Consider the following 22,969-nt stretch of genomic DNA (forward strand, 5'->3'; position numbering starts at 1 on the left):
GTTTTTATTCCTTTCAACAGATTGAAAAGAGAAGGAGTGTGTGGGTGGCAAAAAAGACATAACAATTATATTAGAATCAAGTGCGGTATGTTGACGGTACAAATGTTTCCAAGCGCACAAACGCTTAATGTCGACAAAATGCGAGAAAATCCAAAATCTCAAGAACATTATTTGTAAGTGGAACAATGGAATACAATTAATCTCATGCTCATCAAAAATGTTCTAATCGATTTTACGTGTTTATTTTTATTTTATTTTGTTGCCATGCCAAACGCTGATTTCTGATTGTTTTTCGCTGCACGCGCTCTGCGAATTAATTAATTCACAAAATTCCTGCTTTTATTCGGTTTTATTTGACCATGATATGAGCAATTGACGAAAGCCAATGGAATATTATCCGATAATAAATTATTTCTCTTTCAATAGTATTCGCTATGTTAATTTGTTTACTGTAGGCGTACATAAGCCCAATAAGATAAAATCAGATGTTGTGCCTTTCAAGTGTTTATCCATTCCGTGTGCAGTATACGGACCATCGTTAATTTATTTTACCCAAGTATAAGAAAACTTTCATAAATTCAATGGATTTCAAAGTTAACGTTACTATCAAGATAATAAAATTCTAGGTAAATTCATAGAAAAACTTCAATCATAAACAACATCGATCAAGTTTACGAATTCGAATAAATTTCCACATGTCTCAAATAACTAGACCGTTCTTTTTCAATAAAAAATGTTGTCCGCTATCGATATCTTCGAATTGTTTGTTATCACTTTCAGTAATATATCCCACACCGAAAACAAACTCATAAAAATAAACAAAGATTCAATAAGTCGTTGCTGAGATTGTGAACTTATTATTGTTTGGTCAACTGTTTATGAGGCACGATAAACAAATCCATTAAAAAATTATTTCTCGCCGAAAATATATCAATTTTTATTTGCATTGTTCTTCTCGATCTTTGTTCGGTCATAAATTAAGATGCGCATTTAGTATTATTGCCCATTTGACGCACAGACAGTAAAAAATGTCTGCCCCACGCAAAATTTCCATTCGCTGATCGCATATCGTTTTGGTTAATTCGCACTTTTTCGACGGTTTAATATTATTATAAATCAATTTGATATTATTATAAGAAGATTTTTGAAAAAACCTGAGAAATCCTTGACTGATATAATAATTAAGCGCTTCTAAATTGGGTATTATGAATTAAATCCATTATTAATAAACCACCAATTATACACGTATATAATTAAAATTGCTGATATCATCAATATTCCCCGAAATGTTCAAAATTTAACAAAAGCGAGTTTTGGGTTTTTTCTCTCTCTCATTTTGATGATTTGTTCTGGATTTATGCTATTTTGGCTTTATCTTTTTGTTAATTCACTTCAATGCCAGCCAACATCATTAAATGTACAAGGTTATGAATTACAATGCGTTGATGGAATAATGGGTTGATTTTTTATGTGTTATTATGTTCTGAAATTCTGCTGCTGTTAGTTAATTTTGCTGGCTACAAGCAACTCATTAACACGTAAATGAAATGCAGCGGTGAATATGCTTCCGAAAACAAACAGGCATTGAAACTGTTCCTAATACAAAGCGATTTTCAATTGGTTTTGCCGAACGGGTTTGATATGGTTATGATTTAACCAGATGTAACCAATATACTTTATAATATTCGTGTGTGAAAACGTGTCATTTGTTGCGGTTTCTATCACTGGGAATAATTATCCAGTTACATTTTACGTGTGTACGAAGTGATATTGAAGCTTCACAAATTATTATATTTTCACTAACGGTTTTGGCGTATGGTTTTTGCCATAGAAACTTTTTTTATGTGCTTCACAACAAAAAAACCTGCATAATTTTATTCGAAAATTTAAAAGTCATTTCATGTTTTGAGCTTGCATAATGATTTTACTTCAATGTACTGTGTTGTCATGGAAATGGCACAATTTCGTAAAAAAACATATTTCAATTTTGTACAATTTCAATTTGTAATTTTCTGTTCTTTGGCACCAGAAATATTTCCAACAAAAAGTTAACTCTCCAAATTACCTATTTCATTTAGTTCTTTCTTCTCTCTTATAGTTCAAAAATGATGTAAAAAAAACATCTTACCAACTTCACATATTTGGTTGAACCATTTGTGTACACATTTTGTAAAATTGTAGCTTCGAGTGCAGAGGATTATATTTGCAAAATTGAATGACACAAGGATGCTTTGAACCAGTGGTTGCTTCGTTGAATTTACATTCATCGCAGTAAACCTCAAAACCACTTGACACCTTTGTATTTCCAACTCGGAAATTTCCAATAAAATTAGTGGAGTCAATAAATGCTGGTGTTTATAAAATGTTCCATTATGACACCTGGTGCGTTGGTTTAACTCACCGTTTTTTTTTCAACACGGCAAAAATGTTGGTTTTAGTTTTGTTTCCACTTGAAGATCATGCGAATGCACATTAAATTGTTTGTATTTCCCACTCAGGTGAGCGTGATTGAGTGCTCTTTTCGTGGAAGTAGAATTAATTCATTCACATTTTCCCAATTTAAATGGGTTATTTTCATTTCACCGACTAAAATAAATGAATGCACATTTTTTTGAAGCGTATGATGACGATGACTGATTTCTTAATTTCCTTTGCATTTTTTCTACAGAAAATTTGATGGCACCATCACCATTTCAATTTGCATGTATTTATAATGAGTTTCTGTTATGAAATGTTCAACAATGGAAAATCGGAACGAGCAAGTGGGCGAAGGAGTCGCTGGAAAAGGGAAAATAACAAATTCGAGTGGAGTAAACATTAATAAAATTGTCAAACGAAATGAGTCAATTTGAAGAAGAAGAAGAAAAAAATTGTTCTGGAAATTAGCGCAAAGAAATGGTGAGCTGCACTTGAGTCAAGGGAAAGAAAACCCTGTTGGGCAAAAGTTTTTCCATAATAGTTCGATGTAATACCCATTCTACCTTGGAAAATTGCATCGAATTGTGCAGAAAACATGGAAGAAAAAAAAACATGATAACAAACACACACACACACAAAAGTTGGAACGAAATCCAAAGCGCTTCAGCCAGTGACACAAAAGATGGGAAAATTACAGATGATGAAAAATGTAATACGGTTTCAGTGATAGCGAAAACAAGATGCAAAGGAGCGATGAAAGTACGGTGATGCAGCAAACAAGAGCCATTGTATTTTACATGCGAACGACATTGTCATCGTGATGTTGATTTTCCTTTTGGTTTTGCACTTCCAGAAGATGTATCCGAGCACAAGAGAAAAATCCTTTCGAAAAACCAATTTTCCTTTCATCGCCTCTCTCTCTCTCTTGAAGCTTATGTATTTATCAAAGGTCAGTTTTAGTTTCGTTCGAAACGATGTTTAACATTACAGTTTATGACTGCTTTCGTTCTACTTGAATAGAATTTGTTTTTGCGCTGAACACAATAAGTGCCATACGATGAGTACGCGTGCACAGGTGTACCTTTCAGATAGAGCAAAAAAAGAGCAAAGTGTCCGAAGATTGAATGCGTGGTAAAAGTGCTTCGTTTCTATTTCAATGGCAAATGACAAACCAGCGGGTAAATTAAAAATCGTTTCGATTGGTATGGTACATATAGCAATGATCCAATACTAATAACTTGATTGAAAACTAATGTCTGACAAAGCACATGCATTGAATGTTCGAATCAAATATGATGATGTTATCAAATGCAAACTCACACACGCACACACACTACCAATCGTAACCGTTCACTACAATAAAAATGTCCAGCGCGTTGGACATCGTAAAATTAATGAGTATTTTCAACTGTAAACTCTATTTTTCTTTCACTCAAAGCGAGAATCAGTTTCCATTTCCAAGTGTTTGGAAAAAAACCGAAGTTAATGTCATCGCAGCTGCACAAGAAAAAAAAAGTTATGAACATTTCGTATATCATTGTCTCGGACGCACGCGATTTTCAAGTTGGTCGTTCTCGTTTCCCATCCGTTTTATTATCTTTTTCACATTTCGTACAATAAATTTTATGTAATTGAACTCTTGCATAGTCGTCACAGTGTTAAACTGAACTGGGGGATTTTTCATATTCGACCGAAGTAAAAATTCACACACAAGTTTTCTAATCAGTTTTTTTATTCGTATTATAATCATCAGAGTGTTTCAGATAAAGAGTGAAAAAAATAAATTGCTATTCTTATGTGTTTTATGACTGCAATAAAAACATAATGTGCAGGCTTATAGCAGAAATATCCACTAGCGGACACATAAATACATCACAATAAAATGTATGCGAAAAATTCCAACATTTCGCTTCCGTTATCCGCCTCGACGAAATAAAATCGCGTTACTTTAATTTGATTACACCACACAACACCATTGCTAAACATTGTAATGAAATGGGCGTTTTTCTCCCATTAACAATCCTGACAACGGCCATTTTTATCCAAGGTATTTTATTGGGTCGATCGTTTTCATCAGAAAAACACACACACACATTCCGAAATCATGTCTGGTTGCTGTATCGCATGAATAAAATAATGAAAACAGTAAATCGTCTGTGATTCGATGAAGCCATAAAAAAACAAAACAGAAAATTGTTTGGTTCGATATTTGTTTTTTTTATGTGGCTAAATATTGTAATCACATTTGATTAATTTTCCATTGAATCGATGTTTTCGCGTCAATGGCTCATCATATTCACTTGAATTTTTATCACATATTGCCGCCAACCATGTGTGAATGAGACTTTTATTGCTCAAAACACCCGATAAAATTGTATGTACTGTGACCAACTGTAACTGAAACAGACCACATGCTGCACCATTTATTTTTCACAGATTTTCGCCTGTTTTCAGGTCAAACACAGACCACAGAGAGTTTTTTCTTAAATATTTACAGAATTTATGGATTGAGTTTCACATACTTGCTATCAAGGATGATTGAGATGGTGCAATTGACAAAATTTCACTTGTGCTTTCAGATGCTGCTTTTCAAATGGTGATGATGAAAAAGCATTGAAAATGGTCAAAATTAGCTTAAAAAAATTATTTCGAAATTTATGCATTGCTTCTAATTTATAACGTCTCTCATTGGTGTGTCGTCCACATTGATGCCAGCACACACACACACACACACAGTGCTATGCATCATCAAATGCGATGAAAACTTTTGCGTAGAATACACAAAAACTGCCGCAAATGCGACCGAATAATAAAATTGTTATAAATTATGTTTGTAAATTTGTAAAGTCTAAAATACGACCATGTCCAAATGAATTGGCATGCAGTGAAAGATGGCAAGAGCTTGCCGATAAAAATGCACAATATATAATGAAAATAATAATAATCAAACATAAAACACTCAACGAATAGAACAAAGTGCCAAACCATGCCATATATCTCTGAAGCACCATGGGCTGTCACCAGTTCAATGGCATTATGTATTCAACCATTGTTTTTGTCTTTCAATTTGAAATATTAATATCAATTTAAAAAGGGACAATTCGTCGCACGCCTTACAAAACGTTTGCAATCAACATCTCTCAATTTCAATGGCCATATTGACGCTTACAATGACAATGAACATGTCCATTGTAAAATTGTCAAATAAAGGATTTTTAATTAAATATCTCACTCTCGTTGTCATTCAAACAGACAGAACATAGACAGAAAATGAGATAGTGATAAAAAAGAGTGTGAGAGCTTGCCTGTGAGCATGCATGAATGCATTAAAAGCTTCAATATCGGGACGACGCGACGAAACGATTGCACACCAAACAATTTCAATTTAATCAACTCGACAATTTGCAATAATTTAAATTTAATTCACCGGCCGAGCAAAAGACTGCAGACTGACACAGAATTTGAGTGGCAACTTGTTTTTTTTTTTGCAACGGACAAAATTTGAATATTGCCGGGAGCCGTGTTTTCGATATCAAAGGCGCCTTTCAAAAGTAATATTGTTTCATTTATTTGCGCGCCGACATTTATGGATGTATTTTTTGTAGCTTTTTTTCAGCTCTCTCTACCTCTTTCCTCTTTTTACCTTTGCTTAACATGCATTCTCTATGAAATTTTGGCTTTTTTCCGTTCACGTTACAAAATCACCGCAAGAATTTCCACAAACGCTGTCAACCATGATTATTAAGAGCTCTCCTAGCAAAAAATAACATTTTGCATCGTTTTTATAGCATCGCCTTTTTTGTGTGTTGAGATTCAGTCAAATTGCCGCCGGTTTTTCTATTGTTTTTCTTTTCTTCTTCGCTCTGTATTCGTGTATTTCGTGCCAATTCTCATGAGCTTTGTAAACGAATGTTTTAATAGAAAAAAAAACAAGATATTTCTACAAAAAAATGGCTACAATTTGTTTTTAAGTCTCTTTAAAAGGGCATTATACACAACTGTAAATTGAAAATTCTCCTCACATTTGACACGCGCGCGACCATTAGTGTTTTGCAATGAAGTTTGCATAAAAGGCACACAGAAAAATGAAATGCAAATTCCAAGTTTGTGATTTCTTCCGCGTTCCGTGTTTACTTTGGACAAACATAGAAGTTATGTGGGCATGAAATCAATTAGATTGTGGTAGATCAAGTAGGAGACAGAGAGAGAGAGAGAGGAAGCATGTGCCGAAAGTTTTTTGTTTTAAATGAAATTGGCAGTGGCTGGCTCCGACAGCCATCGATTATCTGCAAGCTCACGTATAATCATGAAAAATCACTCTGGCAAATAATTCGGAATGTGTTGTTTCTGTTTCGGATTTTGCTATCGTCGAATGTTGTGTATTTAACGTTATTCGTGTGTTAAATGCCCCTTCAACATGTTTTCGTTGAATACAAACAAGATTCGGAAGTTGCGAAGCAGTAGCATAGATTATTTGTTGTTTTGCTTTCGTGTATGTTTAATATTTTTTACATGACTTGAATGCTATTCAAAATACAAGAGCTTTTGAATCGCATTTAAATAAGACACCGTTTTCGCTATGACAACACTGTTGGAATACTGCACATAGTTGAAGAGAGAAAAAGCGAAATTGTCTTGAGGTACCCGTTCCGCCTTTAAATTCACATTCTGTTTTGTTTCATTAAGTCCAAATGAATGTCAAGTGATTCTCAGATTTCGAAGAAAAACTGGAAGGAATGAGCACAAGAACAACATTGAAATGGTGGCTATTAATCATTCAGCGTGAATGATTATCCGGGATTTAATCCGTTTGCTGAGATTCGCTGTGCGCACTCCAACTTTTTCTCTTTTCATTTTAGCAGCATTTTTTTTTAGCTTGTGATACAACGCATACCAGCTGAGATTCTTGTTATTTTAAACTCATTCTCTTGTTTCTGCATTGCAATCTGTACTGGTTACCAAGTTGCATAGAATTCATTTCACTGTATGTAATCCGCATTGAAGACAAGCATACACAATTAAATGGAATTTTCATTGAAATCTCACATTTAGTTCAACAACTAGTAGTTATGTGAAATATTCAAAATAGAAATTCGTTAATTTTCTCCGTATGAGTAGATAATAATTTTATCATTCACGCGTACAATTTAATTTTAATTCATTTCTTAATGCGACACTTTAATCCAAAGATTAAGATAGACAACAGTCTACTTACTGCTTATATTTACTGCAAATGTTTTTAACAATATAACGCCATTTGTTGCAAATTGAATTTACTTAATCAGACTAGAATCTTTGGTGTCTTTTTCCAATATTTTATTGAGATATTACTTTTGACATTGAATAGCATAGTCGCGTTTACTCGTATCGCAGGAAAATTGAACGGCATCTAAGTTGTAACATCATCCATAATCCGACACACAACACTGATTTTCAGACATAAGCTTTCAACAAACTTTTGCTTTGCCCATTTATGTGTGTATGCATATTTCTTTTCTGTGTGTTTATTTGCTGAACCACTTGAATCCCATGAGAGAATGCTTTGAATTATTTATTCTTACAACATGTCATTGAGTCAGGGTCCACCATATCGAGTTAACTACCACATCGGTTCAAAGTAAAAATTTGCATAAACCTTTTGATATGCTTATATGTCACACGCGCTCACTCCTTTGTCTCTCACCCTTTCAGTTTCACTTCTCATATCTCTTTCGTTCTCAGCACTTCGTGGTGTAATACATTGTGACACTAGCGAAAATCAACAATCCCAACAGTTGCGGTTTCATAAAATGAGCAATGCCATTCGATAAAAGTTTCCACTTGACTTTGATCAAACTTCGTGATCGTAATAAGGAAGAACAATTTGCTGTCGAAGCATTATTTTTCGATTGAATCCGTGTCTATTACATAAATACGAAATGTGAAATGGAGAAAGGGAAAAGGCAGACACAATGCGTTTTATGTGTATTGGCCCACATTTTTCGAGCATGTCTGAAAATTGAAATTCCCAATTGGTAGCACTTTTTTCGTCTTTTTCCCTTCAGCACCTACTCTTTTTTTTTCCTTCATCTTTTTCGTTTTCTGTATTTCTTCAAGCATCAATCCACATATAATTTGCGCATTTTTTATGGTGCCACTTCCTCCATGTATTTGCGGTATTGACTTTTGATTGTTGTTGATATGAAAGGTTGCATATTTTTCTATTTCCTGTCTGAAATCATCGCACAAAGACCGAGCAAAGTGCGAGTGGAGAAAGAAAAATTGTCGAATCAGTTACGTTGTGAGCACACAAAAATGTGATTGAAATTTTTAACGTGAAGAGGTGCCGAAAGAATGCGTTCACGTTTGATAAATCGAATCGTATAATCAGTTTCTCAGTCGTTGTTATCGTCAACGTCGTCTTCGTCGTTGGTGTTGTCATACCTACAGCATTATGGAAAGTAAAATTTCATTCATACGTTTCCAAATAGGACCGTCATCAAGGGAATTGATTTACATTTTTGCTCATACTATTTTCAATAAAATGCAGAGCAAAAAAAAATGGAAAAAGCTCTTTAATATGAATGACTCTTGCTCTATTTTAACACACATCGATTTCTCAGTGTTCTTGCACACCATATTTTCTATATATGAGAAATTGGTTCATACCCATCGGCTGAATATCATGTGTGTTGGTTTTTGTCTATTCTTTTCTATCATTTCTCTTCATTTCAATTTATGTTTACCACGCTCTGCTCGCACTCCATTTAAAGCAATGTATTGGGTTTCGAACACGCAGATGTGCTGCCACCTGGTATCTCAAAGTTAAGCTGCTATAAAGCACATACTTCTTGCAAATGAAGAAGAAGAGGAAAGCAATGTCTTTACATAGGGTTGAACTTATAAATGTCAGCGAGCAGCACAACTGCAGTATTCAAAGTGCGATTGCCCTTCGATATTTACTCAGGAGATCTTGAGCCGCCACACTTGCGATGTGTTTGAAAAACACGCACACAAAATATTTTGAATATATTCTCCATCACTTATACTTTCCTGTGATTATCTTTGCCACTTTGCATGAAATGCCACGATAACAAATTCTTTCGTTATCGCGCACCACGCACACGATTACAGTAATTTTTCTACAATGGCATTCAGATTGTGAGTGTTGATCAAACTGGAATTTGTTCGTGCTTAAAATGCCTTCACGTTTCACTTAAATTGACATACCATTTGTTTCATTGGCATTATTTGCCGGAAATACCTTTGCCATTCTTGGTTTTTGCCGATCAAACGTTATGTACATGGCTTTAAAGGTCCTGTGGCAACACGGAATTGAACATTTTATTCACAAATGAATGTTGAGTGGTTTAAAAAAAAAGCAGAAACAATTTTATTTGTACATCATCAGCGCTTGGTCGCTTCCGTGAAAAATGAAAGCAAACAAAAAATCATTTACTTTTGCAAGCATTTTTGTGTGGTTTAAAAGAAAAAATGAGTCCCGTAGGAGGCCTACATTTGAATGGCTTCCAGAATTGGTCGGGGAAGATTTTTCTTTTGTTATATATTTTGGCATGCTATGATGAGTAATGGAATTTCATTTCAAAAATGTAAGCAACACATCAAATGGAATTTCCGCTTTGACTGAGAAGACGGGAAAATCACAATCGGATGCATACTATGAATACCATTGAAATAAGCTCACGTAGAATGTGTTTGGAGAAATGATTGCTGTTCATCTCGAAGTTTTATTTTTTGTATGTAATGCGTGGCAAGCATGCTGATGACATAAAAAACAAGTTTATGCAAACGGAAACGCGCCAAAACTACTCCACCGTGAATAAAATCACATTTGTTGTTGTCTTGCGTATAACGCAACCGAGTAAGAGGAGATTACGAAGATATGGAACAGTGATGCATGAAAGTATATCAAAGTATTAAAAATGACTTTCATAAATCCCTATTTCCCGTCATTTATTTTTTCGTCAAATGTGTATGTGTGTTGTCGTCAAATATTTACGCACAAACATACGAAAATTGCTATATTTGACCCATTTTAATAAGTAAATAGTATTTATGGCTTATCTCTTGCGAAATACTGCGAAGTACACTGATGTTGATTCAGCGCAAACCAATTTAAGAGCTGTTTGCTCATCACCACCAAAAAGGATTAAAAGATTGACGGCATAAAATGAGTTTTTATGATAACAGGAAGGAAGGTGCGAAACCTGTGGCGTTACAATTTAATTTGCACGAACATACATTGTCGACGGCATTTTAATTGCTTCACTGAGCTAACACCACAACTTTTTGCTTCGTTCTTTCTTTTTCACCAGTTTTAAAACGTATTATTTTCTGAATACCACACAGCAACTTTGACTTTACCCTCTTGTTTTTGGTACACATTTCTCAGTCATAAGTTCGACAAAAAGAATTTAATTTGTTAAATTCCACAGTTTTTCTGTATAAATTCCACTTATGATACATTGTTTTAAAACGAAATTCCTGAAATGCACTTTAAAACGCTATTTAGTTGAATCAAATGCTTGTCATGGTTTTTATGCTAATTACATTAAAACGAGTGAGTTTTTGCTACTTGAATTTTTATGATGGGCATGTAATTGAAGGTATTGAGAACAACAATGTTGCCTTTTGATTTTTGTTAAATGCATGTCAAACACTCATTTCAACATTTTGCCCTAACTTGTGACTTCATGCATCGAGAGTGAGTGTGTAAACCCCGATTCACTTTAGCTGTCTGTTGACACAATCCAAAGTGTATGCCATGTTTGACACATTCGAGGTACATTGTACACTATCTGTGGCACAAATTGTGGTATAATCCATTCGCATTACATTTGGTTTAAAACTTGTAAGCTGCTCTCAAACTATGACTGCATATTTTATAATAGGGTTCTGACGAACAATGTATTTGCCACGTGAAAAATGAGGTTTTTCAGCCTCTTCAATAAAATATCCGATTTTATTTCATGCCAAAAAATATTACAAACATATCTTCCGCTTGTTACTCCCCTCTCCAATTAAAAAAAAAAAAATTGTATGTTATTAATTTTCTTTTCAGTAAAAAAACATGTTTACGCTCTGAAAAATATATACTTTCGTTTTTATCATAATATTTGGTTGAATGAATCCTGTAAAATGATATATTCTTTTCCATCATAGCAATGCTAAGCCTGTCAAGTTCTTCCGCATTCTAAGCAATCGAAATTGGGCACAATGGCACTTACAAAACATTGCTATTTTTGTGATATGGATAACATTGTCGAATTGTCCCTTTGCTACAATTTGTGCCAATTTCATGATGTGACGATAACAATTCAAAGAAAAAGAGGGAAAATATTGAGTAAAATAGTCATCGAAAAATGTGACCATTCATTTTAACAGGATAAATGAAGGCCGACGCTGAGGCTGGCTAATGTTTGGACATAGCAAAAGAATTGTTATTATTCCCATCACATCATATTGAGCATTGGGCACATTAAACGATTCATTGATGTGATTCGGTTGGAATGAATTCAGCATTGTCCGCGTGTGATGCGTAGACATTCGAATAATGGAGAATGGTCGTACAATGTATATGTTCGCAACAAAAAAAGCTAATTCGATTAAGCATAGTTACGTGTGACACCAACTCACATGGATAACGCTCCAAGTACATAATTCCCAATAAATCTATACATTGTATTGTGTTTAGGTTTCTTATGATTTTTATTTCTTTTTTAGTTGATTGGCAAGAAATTTTAACAAAAATTTCAACTAACGGGGCTTGTTTTGCAATTATTGATTATTCCAAGCACGACTCATACCATACAAATGGCATTCATATTTTTTTAAAGTGCAGTATAGTAACCATTCGATTGGCTACCATTGGAATCGCTGCTCCAAATAATTTGTTTGCTTGTGTTTGTTAAGGCGATCAATGATTATTTTTTGGATCGCACCAATAAACTTTCTGCATTTTAAAATGTTCAGTTGTTTTCTATTTTATCGAAATACATTTTGAAATATTACCAATACGAAAAACTTTGCACATTTTCATTCATATTTGAAACTGCATCGAAAACTTTAGCCATTGATGCAAATTAGGAAAGAAAATTTTCCGCTACAGAAAATTAGCCCAGTTTCGAATATACATCCACACCATAGTTTGGTTCTTCTTATTTGTTTTTCAAACATTAAATATACGAACTTGCTGGTAATTTGAGGTGATGCCATTCATACCATGCATAACGAACTGAGCATGAACAAAAATATAAAAGCGTCATAGATTTGCTTCGACTCCGACCGCTTTGCAAAGAACGAATATTCGTTATGAACATTTAATGAATGATAGACACGTCGATTGAGCAAATGGGTTCATTTTAGGTGGAAATTAATCGAAATTCAGATTTCAAATTGGTGAGTTCATTTCAAATGTTCACACCATTTATAAATTCGGTTGAATTCAGATCGGACTGATTGATGTTCTTGTTCAACTAATGAAAAATGAATGAAATCAAATGAGATGCCCATTTGTTTTCCCATCAATTTCACCGAGCAATAAATCAAAATGTGTGCTTCTTCCATGGATTATTCACGTTTTCCTAGAAAAAAATTTCCTTTCAATTTTACTAGGTAAATTGTTCCATTTGCATGAACATTGTACACAAAAGCTCGAAAATTAAACGATGCGGTTTTAATCGAGCTTAATTAAATAACAATTAATGCTCTCATTTTGCTTTTATAATTTATATTCGTTCGCATCGCAACAGCGAAAACACGGCGATTATATCAGTTGGACGTTTTATTGGCAAGCTATCTATAAAACTCAATAACCCTCTTTCTAGGGATTACACACATAATGATCGAATGTTTACAATCGACAAATTAATTATTATTTCGCTTAAATTTTTTGTGTACACCGATGTGATATGGTCAATATTATTTTGGATATTTTAATTAAAACAATCATTTTAAGGGATTTTATTAAGAATTTTAATGAATTCGCATTTAATTTCAATATTCTCTAAAACGCCAACAGGGTTATGTAAACAGGATGTGTCGAATTACATTTTTTAAATCGCTAAAAATTATTATTCAATAATGAATAGTTGGGGGTTCGTCGGAAATTTTCCGTAATTGTAATAACAAAATATCATTTATTACGCTGTATCTCAAAAATTGCTTATTATGTGTTTGGGTATATGGTTCTCATTATGCGCATAGAGTTTCATGAATAAATTAATGAACGAGCCTTTATAAATTTCGCATAAATTATCAAAACCAATGAAATGATCGCTTTGGAGATAGATATAAGGAAAAACAGTGTAAGAGAGTGAGAGAGAAAGAGAAAGAGATAGGAACTTTCTAATAAATCTGGGAAAATGTGGTGCAAAATAGGTTTCTATCATGAGTAAATGGTCGTATAATTTCCAGGGAAACTAATAAAACAGAGCGAACTATTTCACTGGAAACAATGACACCGCAAATATTCCCAGCATTAGATTAACTTAAAGTGGCACGAGTATCTTAATATTTCACTACAGCATTAGGATCTTTCATATTTTGTCACATCAATTCGGAAATTTGTGTAGAAAACCACCTTGTCATGTTTATAACTCGAAATGAACATTTTTGAGGCTTTATGGGTTATGTTGAGTTGCTTAGTTTTTAATATGAAATCATAAGTGCGTGAAGAGGAAACTTCCTTTGAAAAACCAAGGTTCGGTTCTTCATTAAAAAAGTAGAAATATCCATGATTTTCCATGAAAGAGTTTATAAAATTATTTTTAATGCAGGAGCATCACCACTTTGCTTGAGTGAAAGTTAGTGCAGAAAAGTGAACAATGTAGGTTACCCAAACATCCGAAGAAGTGACATTCATCGTCCTTTCAACATTGACAGATAAACTTTTAAATTTTTCACGAGACGAATGTGAGTGACAGAGCAAAATTCGAATTTTTCATATTTGGACGTGCATTTTGTAGTGTGCTTATTTAAACGCAGCAGGAATAAAATCCGATACAAATCTAAAGAAGAGAAAAATCAACAAGGATGAAAGAATGATGTGATGCAGAATGGCGTCAGTAAATATTCCATAAAGATGTGAAAGTTGGCTCTTATTTAGTTGATTAAAATAACAAAAAGCGAGAAAAAAAATCGGTTGGAAAAAACGGAAGCGAAGGAAAAGTATCGAGTCACTTGATGGAAGAAGAATTATTACGAAAATAAATATTAGTCACATTGTTTGCTCACAGCAGCGTGAGTTAAGTATCAACAATGACAGTGCTTAATAAATTCCCGTTCGCAGCACGAGATGTATGGCTTTTGCCGACAAGAGCTTTAATCGAATACAATTAAACGTAACGATACACTTGTGCGCGGCTGTCGAACAATGGAACACTTCGCATTGGAACACTTGGAAATGAGAATGGCATCAAGTATGCCGAAGAGAGTTTATTGTGCGTATTCAAATTCAGGAAGTGTGCTCAGAGAATATGGAATAACACCTAAAGGAGAATCCAATCTTGTCCGATGTACAAATATTTATTGAATTATTTTCTTTCCACGCTGATGTCCAAATGTTCGTCTTTAACCAATAATGTCACGCACGAGCAAACACAAAACACTTCTACTGTAAAACACTCTTAAAACCATAATAAGAAGAAGAAAAAGACAGAAAATGCCCGGAATGTCATTTAATTATTGTTTGCGAAAAAGTTTTGTTAAGAAGCTGCAAACTTCGCAACTGATGCCCGTAATAAAGGATTTTTATATATATGATGTGTACAATGAGTGAGATAGAGCGAAAAGTTACTCAACAAAATACCGCTTCGCAATAATAATAACACTAAATTCATTAGGTGCGTACGCCGCAACTGACAACGACGAATAAAGCCTTTGCGCTATACTGCACTCAGTCGCTTTTTTTCTTCATTCTAGCACATACCATACATACATTATTGAATTCCGACGGAGTTGTCTAACAGCAATCTCTGTGACAATGCTTTAATCCTTTTAATGAACATTTTGCAAATATTTACGACAACGAAACGAGCCATTTTTTTCAATCAGGTAAAATTTATCTAATCAAATCCCGATGGCAACAGAACGACACTGAAATTGTTATTACTACACATTTTGAAATTCATCACACACATACACACGTACATTGCCGCACCGTATCACATGTGTACTTCATCGTTTGCAGCGCTGACGAGCAAAATCGTTAAATTTTCCAGAATATGCCATTAAAAAGATTTTTTCGATTTCGTTCTTTTTCTTCATCTTTTGTCGTTTTATCGCATCAAAATTGAACGGAAGAGAGAAAGGGAGAGAGGATGCCAACATGAAAAAGTGAATATTCAGCGGTAATATTAAATCCTTATCACGTCTTCTTGACAGAACATAAAAGTAGTAAAACTGAACTAATATAAAAACTGCAATGGCTTAAAGTGATTTTAAACTGTAGTATCATCAAAACGGAACGGATTCGATGGTTGTTTGATACAAAAACGCGAGCTTCTTGAAAGTATTTACTTTTTCTTAAAAAAAAAAAAACGATTCAATACTTGAAAACTTTTCATCAATACACACATATACATATTACATGTTACCCGAACGCAGGTCAAATGCAAAGATTTATCGGCGTGACCCTATTTGGTTGATTAGCTGCTTTTTTTCGCATCTCTTGAAAATTCGACGAGAAAAAACATTGTCCAGCGCAAATAAAATACTATGACAAATGCTTTTTACAAAAAGCGAATTCTAATTGAATGTTTTCTGCGAATTCGATGGGAAAAAAAAAAAATATTCCACGAAATTGTCGCATTACTTACCCAACCCAATGCAGAAATGAATAAGCGAAATGCTCATTTTTCTTGAAGAAAAATTGATCGAATAAATTTGGAGTGAAAAAAGCAAGAAATTGTAAACGACAACTGTTTGACTGGCACACTCACATAAATATCCACTTGTTGGTTTCACATGCACAATACAGTGTAAATGGCTGTGCGAACAAATCATCCATAGCTCAAGTTCCAAATATCTTGTGGATTGTGTCAATTCGCAAAAGCTACTACAAGTGGTATGTACACAGCATGAGCACGTTCGATAAAGCGCACATCGAAAGTTTATGGAGTTGTATTATTACCACATTGACCGAATGTGTTGGATGGTGGAAAACTGAAAGGCGAAATGGTAAAGAGAGAGAGAAAAAAACATTCCAAATGGGAAATGAAATCAAACACCGCACAAGTCACAATCGATGAAATATGTTGATTATATTTTCTGTGTTCGTTTACGACAGCCTGACATTTTCAAATGTGGACTGATTTAAAAACCGATTTCACTTTTCAATTGCTACGCAAAGTACATCTTAAACTCTTAACCGCCCCCTTTTTTCACTCTGGTTCTTCTCTCTCTCTCTCTCGCTCTGCTGCTGGACATACGTAAACCCATCGGATAAAATACGTTTCACGACAACTTGCAGCGATGATTTTTTTTCTCTCGCTTTCCATAAAAAGAGTATTTGGCTCGTATTTCACGTGAACGAAATGGCATTTGTAACAGTGTTATGTCCACAGTGAGCAATTCTTTGCACGTTCAGTACATTCATTCCCTCGAGTGCATTTTATGTACGATGTGTGTGCACAGTGTGCATTGAAGTTGGAAATGAAAGGGAATAGAAAAAAAAGTGGCTCAACCGCCAGTTGAAGGTTTGTAATTTGCAAACAAGTAAATGGAAAGCGAGTTGAAAGCTATTAAAATATTTAATTCATTCTCCATTCGTTGTCGGTGTCACGCTTATGGCAAAAATAGAGTTTTTGTTGCACAATTTAACACACATACACACAAACACAAATTATTACAGTTTGCATCAGTTTATTTAGTAATGTACTTATAGTTGTAACCAAAAGTGATTACACAAGTACATTAATTGCGTGTTCAATTGAATAAATCAAAGTTGGGTGGATTGTTGTGTGTGCGGATATGCGTGTAATCGTTGGTAACCGACGATAATCACTCAATTGTATGTGTTGTTATTTAATAATAATATTTCGTCGTTTATAATATTTCTATGATTACCACCTGCGAACCGCAACAATATTCGCACAATTCGAATTAACCATAAATTACAGCAACTACAAGCAAATAAAGTAATTTCACTTATACACTTTTTTCTATTTACTGCAATGCGTAAATAAAAACAAGAACAAAATCAAGAAGAAGAAGAAGGTCATGTTTCGTGCGTTGATTTCTTTCTACTGTTGTACTTTTTCATTTCTCTGCAAAATGGTTTTTTATGTCTTTTTTTACTTGTTGGGGTTTGCAAGCGGTACCGTCAAAATGTGCTCCAAATTTTACGTCGCATTATTTATATATATGATACATTTAAGGTCATATCCGTTTATAATTTTAAACAATACTTTATTGCATTCTCTCACGCAAAATGAATTGACTGGCACATGGTGATGGCGGCGCCAGCATGCAGAGGCATGTTGGGCAGATTGACCACAGCTGTCGATGTTCAATTTTGATTGTACGGCAAAATCAACGCAAGATTTATCGCTTTACGGAATCGATTTCAATTCAAGGCAAACAGCATTTGCCGAAAAACGGCAAACTGATAAAATATAATTTGAAACGAACAAAACAGTTTCTTGATTCATTTTTATGCTTTCCCCTGTCTCGCTCTCTCTCTGGGATAGCCCATAAATATTTTTATCGTGAGATATTGATTTAACATGTTCAACGTTTGGTGCTTCCTCTTCATCGCCTTCTTCTCCCCCTATCTAACTGAAATGGCATCGTTACAAGAAAATTTCCATATTTTCTTCGACTTTGTTCAGTTTATCGTCGCATAACAAATTTTGTGTGCTTCATTTCGATGTATTTATCGTCATATTTATTTTACTTCAGAAAAAGTATGCTGGCTAAATATTCAACAAAAATGCGAGTCTATTGAACTAAACAAATTCAACATAGTCAGCAAACACGCATTTTTCAACTTCCGCTGGTTTCAGTTCTATAATAGAACTTCTATTACAAGACCGCATCAAGTGTGTGTGGTTTTGTTCGACTGAGATTTTGTCGATTCGATGAACTTAGAAAAAAAGCATTCTCGCTACTGAATGAAAGTGAATGCGGAACCCCCTTTTTGTGAAGATCCATTGTAGCACAATGCCACTGTAAAAGTGTGATAAGGATTGCACGCAGTTATGTAATAATTGGTACTTTATATTTATATGTCAAGTGAACATGATCATTTTTTGTGACAATGAATCATTTTAGTTCACTTGATGCACGCGCACGCGAACGACAGCATTCAACAAACAAATATCAACAACAAAATATACATCATTGGATACTTTACGACGATGTATACACACACATCAATTTGATAATATATGTAATAAAAGTGTTTTTTTTCCTTCTCATTCTTATTTTGCGATTCCGCAAATAGCATTTAATCGAGATATAAAAAAGCACTGAAAATATAAAATATATTTACGCTACTCATACAATAACCATTCAAAATAGAATAAACACAGAGCAGATTTTCTTTTGTGTTAAAGTTTGTTAGTAGTAAATTTATTTGTGTGGGTAAACGCATCGCTTCACTGTGACACAGATAAAATTGACGGAGAAAGTTCTCTATTCACTTTTAATACGTATTCAAGATGATAACACGGAAATTTAAACATATTGGCTGTTACAAGTTTTGCGTCCACTCCACATGTGGCCCGACATAATTGTTAAATTGTAATCACATGTTCATTTGTTCAACAGACTGAATGGAATAGAACTTTTTGACTTGGCGATAGGAGACATTTTTTTGTTTTGAATTATGTTCAACCGCTATAGTTGGGGGATCTTTTCCCACACATTCATTTTCCACATGATTTCCGTTGATATCAATTATCATCTGAAACTCGGTCAATTTAACACAAACAAAATGTTTATAAAGACGATATAATAACAGTTATTCACGTCGCACTCTGCTTCCAAATAAGACGTTCAGTATCTGGCAATTTGGATGAGTAGTCAAATCTTAGTCAATGTCAGACCTTAGGCCTTGCCTTAGGCAGTATAAAATTCTTTTTTGCTTTTTAACAATCGATTTAGATGGAGAAATGACATTAGTATGGACTTACCAATAAACAAAGGTCAGTGTTTTACGTAACCATATATGGTAAGAAATGTGAATACACAATTTTAATATTATTTCTTTGATTTTGCTTTTATTTTATTTGTTTTCTGACATTTGCGAACAAAACGATGACATTTTTTATATAAGTCGCCATATCTAGTTCATGGACTTTAGTTTGGAACGTCCCTTTTAAGTTGAGCTTTAAATCCATTTACGTCAAAGTTATGGCTTTCTTGTAAATGGTCTAAAATGCCATCGGTAAGTCTATTGCATTCACTAATTATATGATACCATTCCTCTTCTCTTGAACTACGATCAATCGTCCCTTGTTTCACTTCATTAACGATTTGATAAAATATACTATTTTCTTGTGCGAGTTCGTTGATTCTGTCTAAGACTTGTTTAATGTATATTCCAATAAACAACTTTGTTACAATAAGTCCTTCCCACCGGTTTACTGTTTTTTTGAATTTTCTTTTTGCTTCCGGCGTTTGTCTATTCATTATATTTAAATAATTTTTGTAAATCCGATCGAATGGTCGACAAAATTGACAATACTCAGAATGCAGCAATGTAAGATCTTCAAAAGTTGATTGAAAAAATAAATCGATGTCCTCCAGAATATCTAATAAAAATGCATCGTTATTTGTCTCCAATACGGCATTTGCGAGATATTGCTTAATATCCTTTATTCTTTCTTCGATGGCTTGCATGTCGTCAAGATATTTTTTGCCAAATCTTGCATCATCGTTGCCAAACACCAAATGGATCTGTTTTTGTGGAATATTTATCAATTTTTATAATAATAAACAATTTGTCGATTTTTGCGGACTGACGGAAAGAAAACGAATTTTTATAAGTAACACAGAAGCGAAGAGCTTCTCTTCAACTTAAGACAGCCAATTTTGTTCACAATTATTGAACTGACTTCTATACTCAGAGAAATCGAACAGTGTGCACATGAATGTGTTCATTGTATTTCGCCCATTCACACTGAAGTTGTTTCTTCCCTGTGTGACTCTTCATTTTACACTTTGATTTTGCAAGTTCAAAGCAAAATGATTTTGCGTGAAAAAAACTATTTTTTTTTTAATTATTAAATTTTTTTCATGTTTTTATTTTATTTTTAAATATCCAATGAAAGATTTAAAACTTAATTTGGTTTGACATTGATTCAATTTGTAGTGATTTTTTGCTTTAGGAAAAAATTAGCGTTGCGATGTAAAAAATACAAACAAAATTCATCTCTAACGTTTATATTTGGGATAATTGTGTTATTTTTTTCAACATTTTATCGATTTTGTACATTGAAAGAGCCAAAACAAGTGATATATTTAAGTTTGAAGCGATAAACACAACGATTAAAGTGTTTTTTCATGCATGAAAATGTGCGACGGTTCATTTAAAAGACACACACTCTGCACAAGTAGTCATTTAGCATGATGTGGCTGTGTCATGTACTGATGTGGCTCTGTGACTGACAGACTTTCATTTTTTGCTAAATATATTGCAATAAATATTTCTATAGAATAAAAATATTTGATAGCTTTGAATGTATGCGTGAGCCGAGATACGTGTGCTACACACTTCATTTCGCATACATTCAAAGCTATCAAATATTTTTATTCTATAGAAATATTTATGGCAATATATTTAGCAAAAAATGAAAGTCTGGTGACTGACGTGTCGACTGTATCAACCGAACGTTCTGTGTTCAATACTAAAAATATTTTTAATTTTTTTTTATTCCAATTTAAATTATTTTCATTTTATTTTCATTTTATTTTCAATTATTTACATTTATTTTATATTTTCCTAATGAAACAAGAAGAACAAAAATTCATTAATGCTATTTACCTTAAAAAATGGAAATTCAAGTCTATTATTCACATAGTCTTGAATATTCATTTTTGAAGGTAAATAGCTTTAATGAATGTTTTTTCTTCTTCTTTCATTAGGAAAATATAAAATAAATGTAAATAATTGGAAATAAAATGAAAATAATTCAAATTGGAATGAAAAAAAAATTGTGAAGAGTGTGTGTTTTTCAAATGAACCGTCGCACATTTTCATGCATAAAAAACACTATAATCGTTGTGTTTATCGTTTCAAACTTAAATATATCACTTGTTTTAGCTTTTTCGATGTAGAAAATCGATTAAATGTTGAAAAAATAATACAAATTATCCCAAATATGAACGTGAGAGATGAATTTTGTTTGTATTTTTTACATCGCAATGCTATTTTTCTTCTAGAGCAAAAAATCACTACAAATTGAATCAATATCAAAACAAATTAATTTTTAAATCTTTCATTGGATATTTAAAAATAAAATAAATACATGAAAATTTTTTAATAATTGTAAAAAAATAGTTTTTTTTCACGCAAAGTCATTTTACACTGAACTTGCAAAATCTAAGTGTAAAATGACACAACCTCAGTGTGAATGGGCAAAATACAAAAATAATAAATAATAAATTCACACTGTTCAATTTCTCTGAGTACAAAGTGTTCTTATAACTAGTAATAAATGAAGATATTGCTTTTATTCAAATAAATTTAAGTAAAACCATCGTTACTTACGCCAGATGTTAAAGCAGCTACCAAAAAGAATAAGTTAATTGAAGTTTTCATTGTTTTTCTCGCAAAAATAAACTAAGCTTAACATCACAAAACAGACAGATATTTATATGATTAACCATATGTTAGAAGTTTGATCACACATAGATCTTGCTTGAAACAATAGCTCAAATATGCGCACAAAGAAATTTTTCAAATTATTACACAGTATATTTGCATTTTTTTGGCCATGTATTGAGTTTGTTATCGCCTTATGGAAATATTTCTTTCAATGGTGTAACTAAAAGTCAGCTTTGAGGTACGAGTTACTATGCGATTACTTTTTTATTTGATATTACTCGTTATATGGAATTTTCCACCAGTATGTGAGATACTTGCTAAAACGTGTAAGAATCATTTTTCGTCAAAGACTGAGGACATTTCGAAGTTTACAGTGATGGTTTTTTCCTATCTAAATAGCACCAGCTATTCTCAGCATCTGTACAGCACTGCTGCCTAGATGCTGAATCGATAAGGAAAAACCATCACTGGAAGTTTATTTTTGACTACCCATCCAAAAAATATAAGGCATATTTGTTTTATCAGTATAATAACACCATAACGCATGACTGATAGCAAAAATTTACGACAAGTTCATACCAAAATGTCCCCAATATCGTTGCATCATAGATCGATATGAAACAAAGGAGGAAGCACAATCATTTTTGTTTATAAAGCTTCCGGTATTTAATTTATTTGTGCATAGCTTTAAAAATTGGATTAAGAAGATCGTGGAATCTCCCTGGAATTTAAATAGCATATCCCCATCGTAAATAAACTAGAATATGAACTATGAATTTA

At 33.4% G+C, this 22,969-nt stretch overlaps 2 protein-coding genes across 3 annotated transcripts in view; both read right to left on the bottom strand.

The window, feature by feature from the left end:
• LOC116343187 (cholecystokinin receptor type A-like) overlaps window positions 1-22,969 on the bottom strand; it is a 69,637-nt gene that overhangs the window by 25,231 nt on the left and 21,437 nt on the right. The gene's annotated exons all lie outside the window — the stretch shown is intronic.
• Window positions 19,613-22,969, bottom strand: part of LOC116343190 — a 6,179-nt gene continuing 2,822 nt past the window's right edge. The window contains exons 1-2 of one of the 2 annotated variants that reach the window (XM_031771120.1): window positions 22,133-22,234; window positions 19,613-20,319 (exon numbers count right to left, since the gene is read on the bottom strand). In XM_031771120.1, coding sequence (XP_031626980.1) covers window positions 19,720-20,319; window positions 22,133-22,183 — 651 coding nt within the window. In that variant the 5' untranslated portion in view covers window positions 22,184-22,234 and the 3' untranslated portion in view covers window positions 19,613-19,719. Of the gene's footprint in view, window positions 20,320-22,132; window positions 22,235-22,969 lie in introns of those variants that run through there. The other variant, XM_031771122.1, reaches the window with a different exon arrangement.

This window comes from Contarinia nasturtii, unplaced genomic scaffold, assembly GCF_009176525.2.
Source record: "Contarinia nasturtii isolate CC-2019 unplaced genomic scaffold, AAFC_CNas_1.1 Cnas_scaffold_993, whole genome shotgun sequence".
NCBI classification, from domain to species: domain Eukaryota; kingdom Metazoa; phylum Arthropoda; class Insecta; order Diptera; family Cecidomyiidae; genus Contarinia; species Contarinia nasturtii.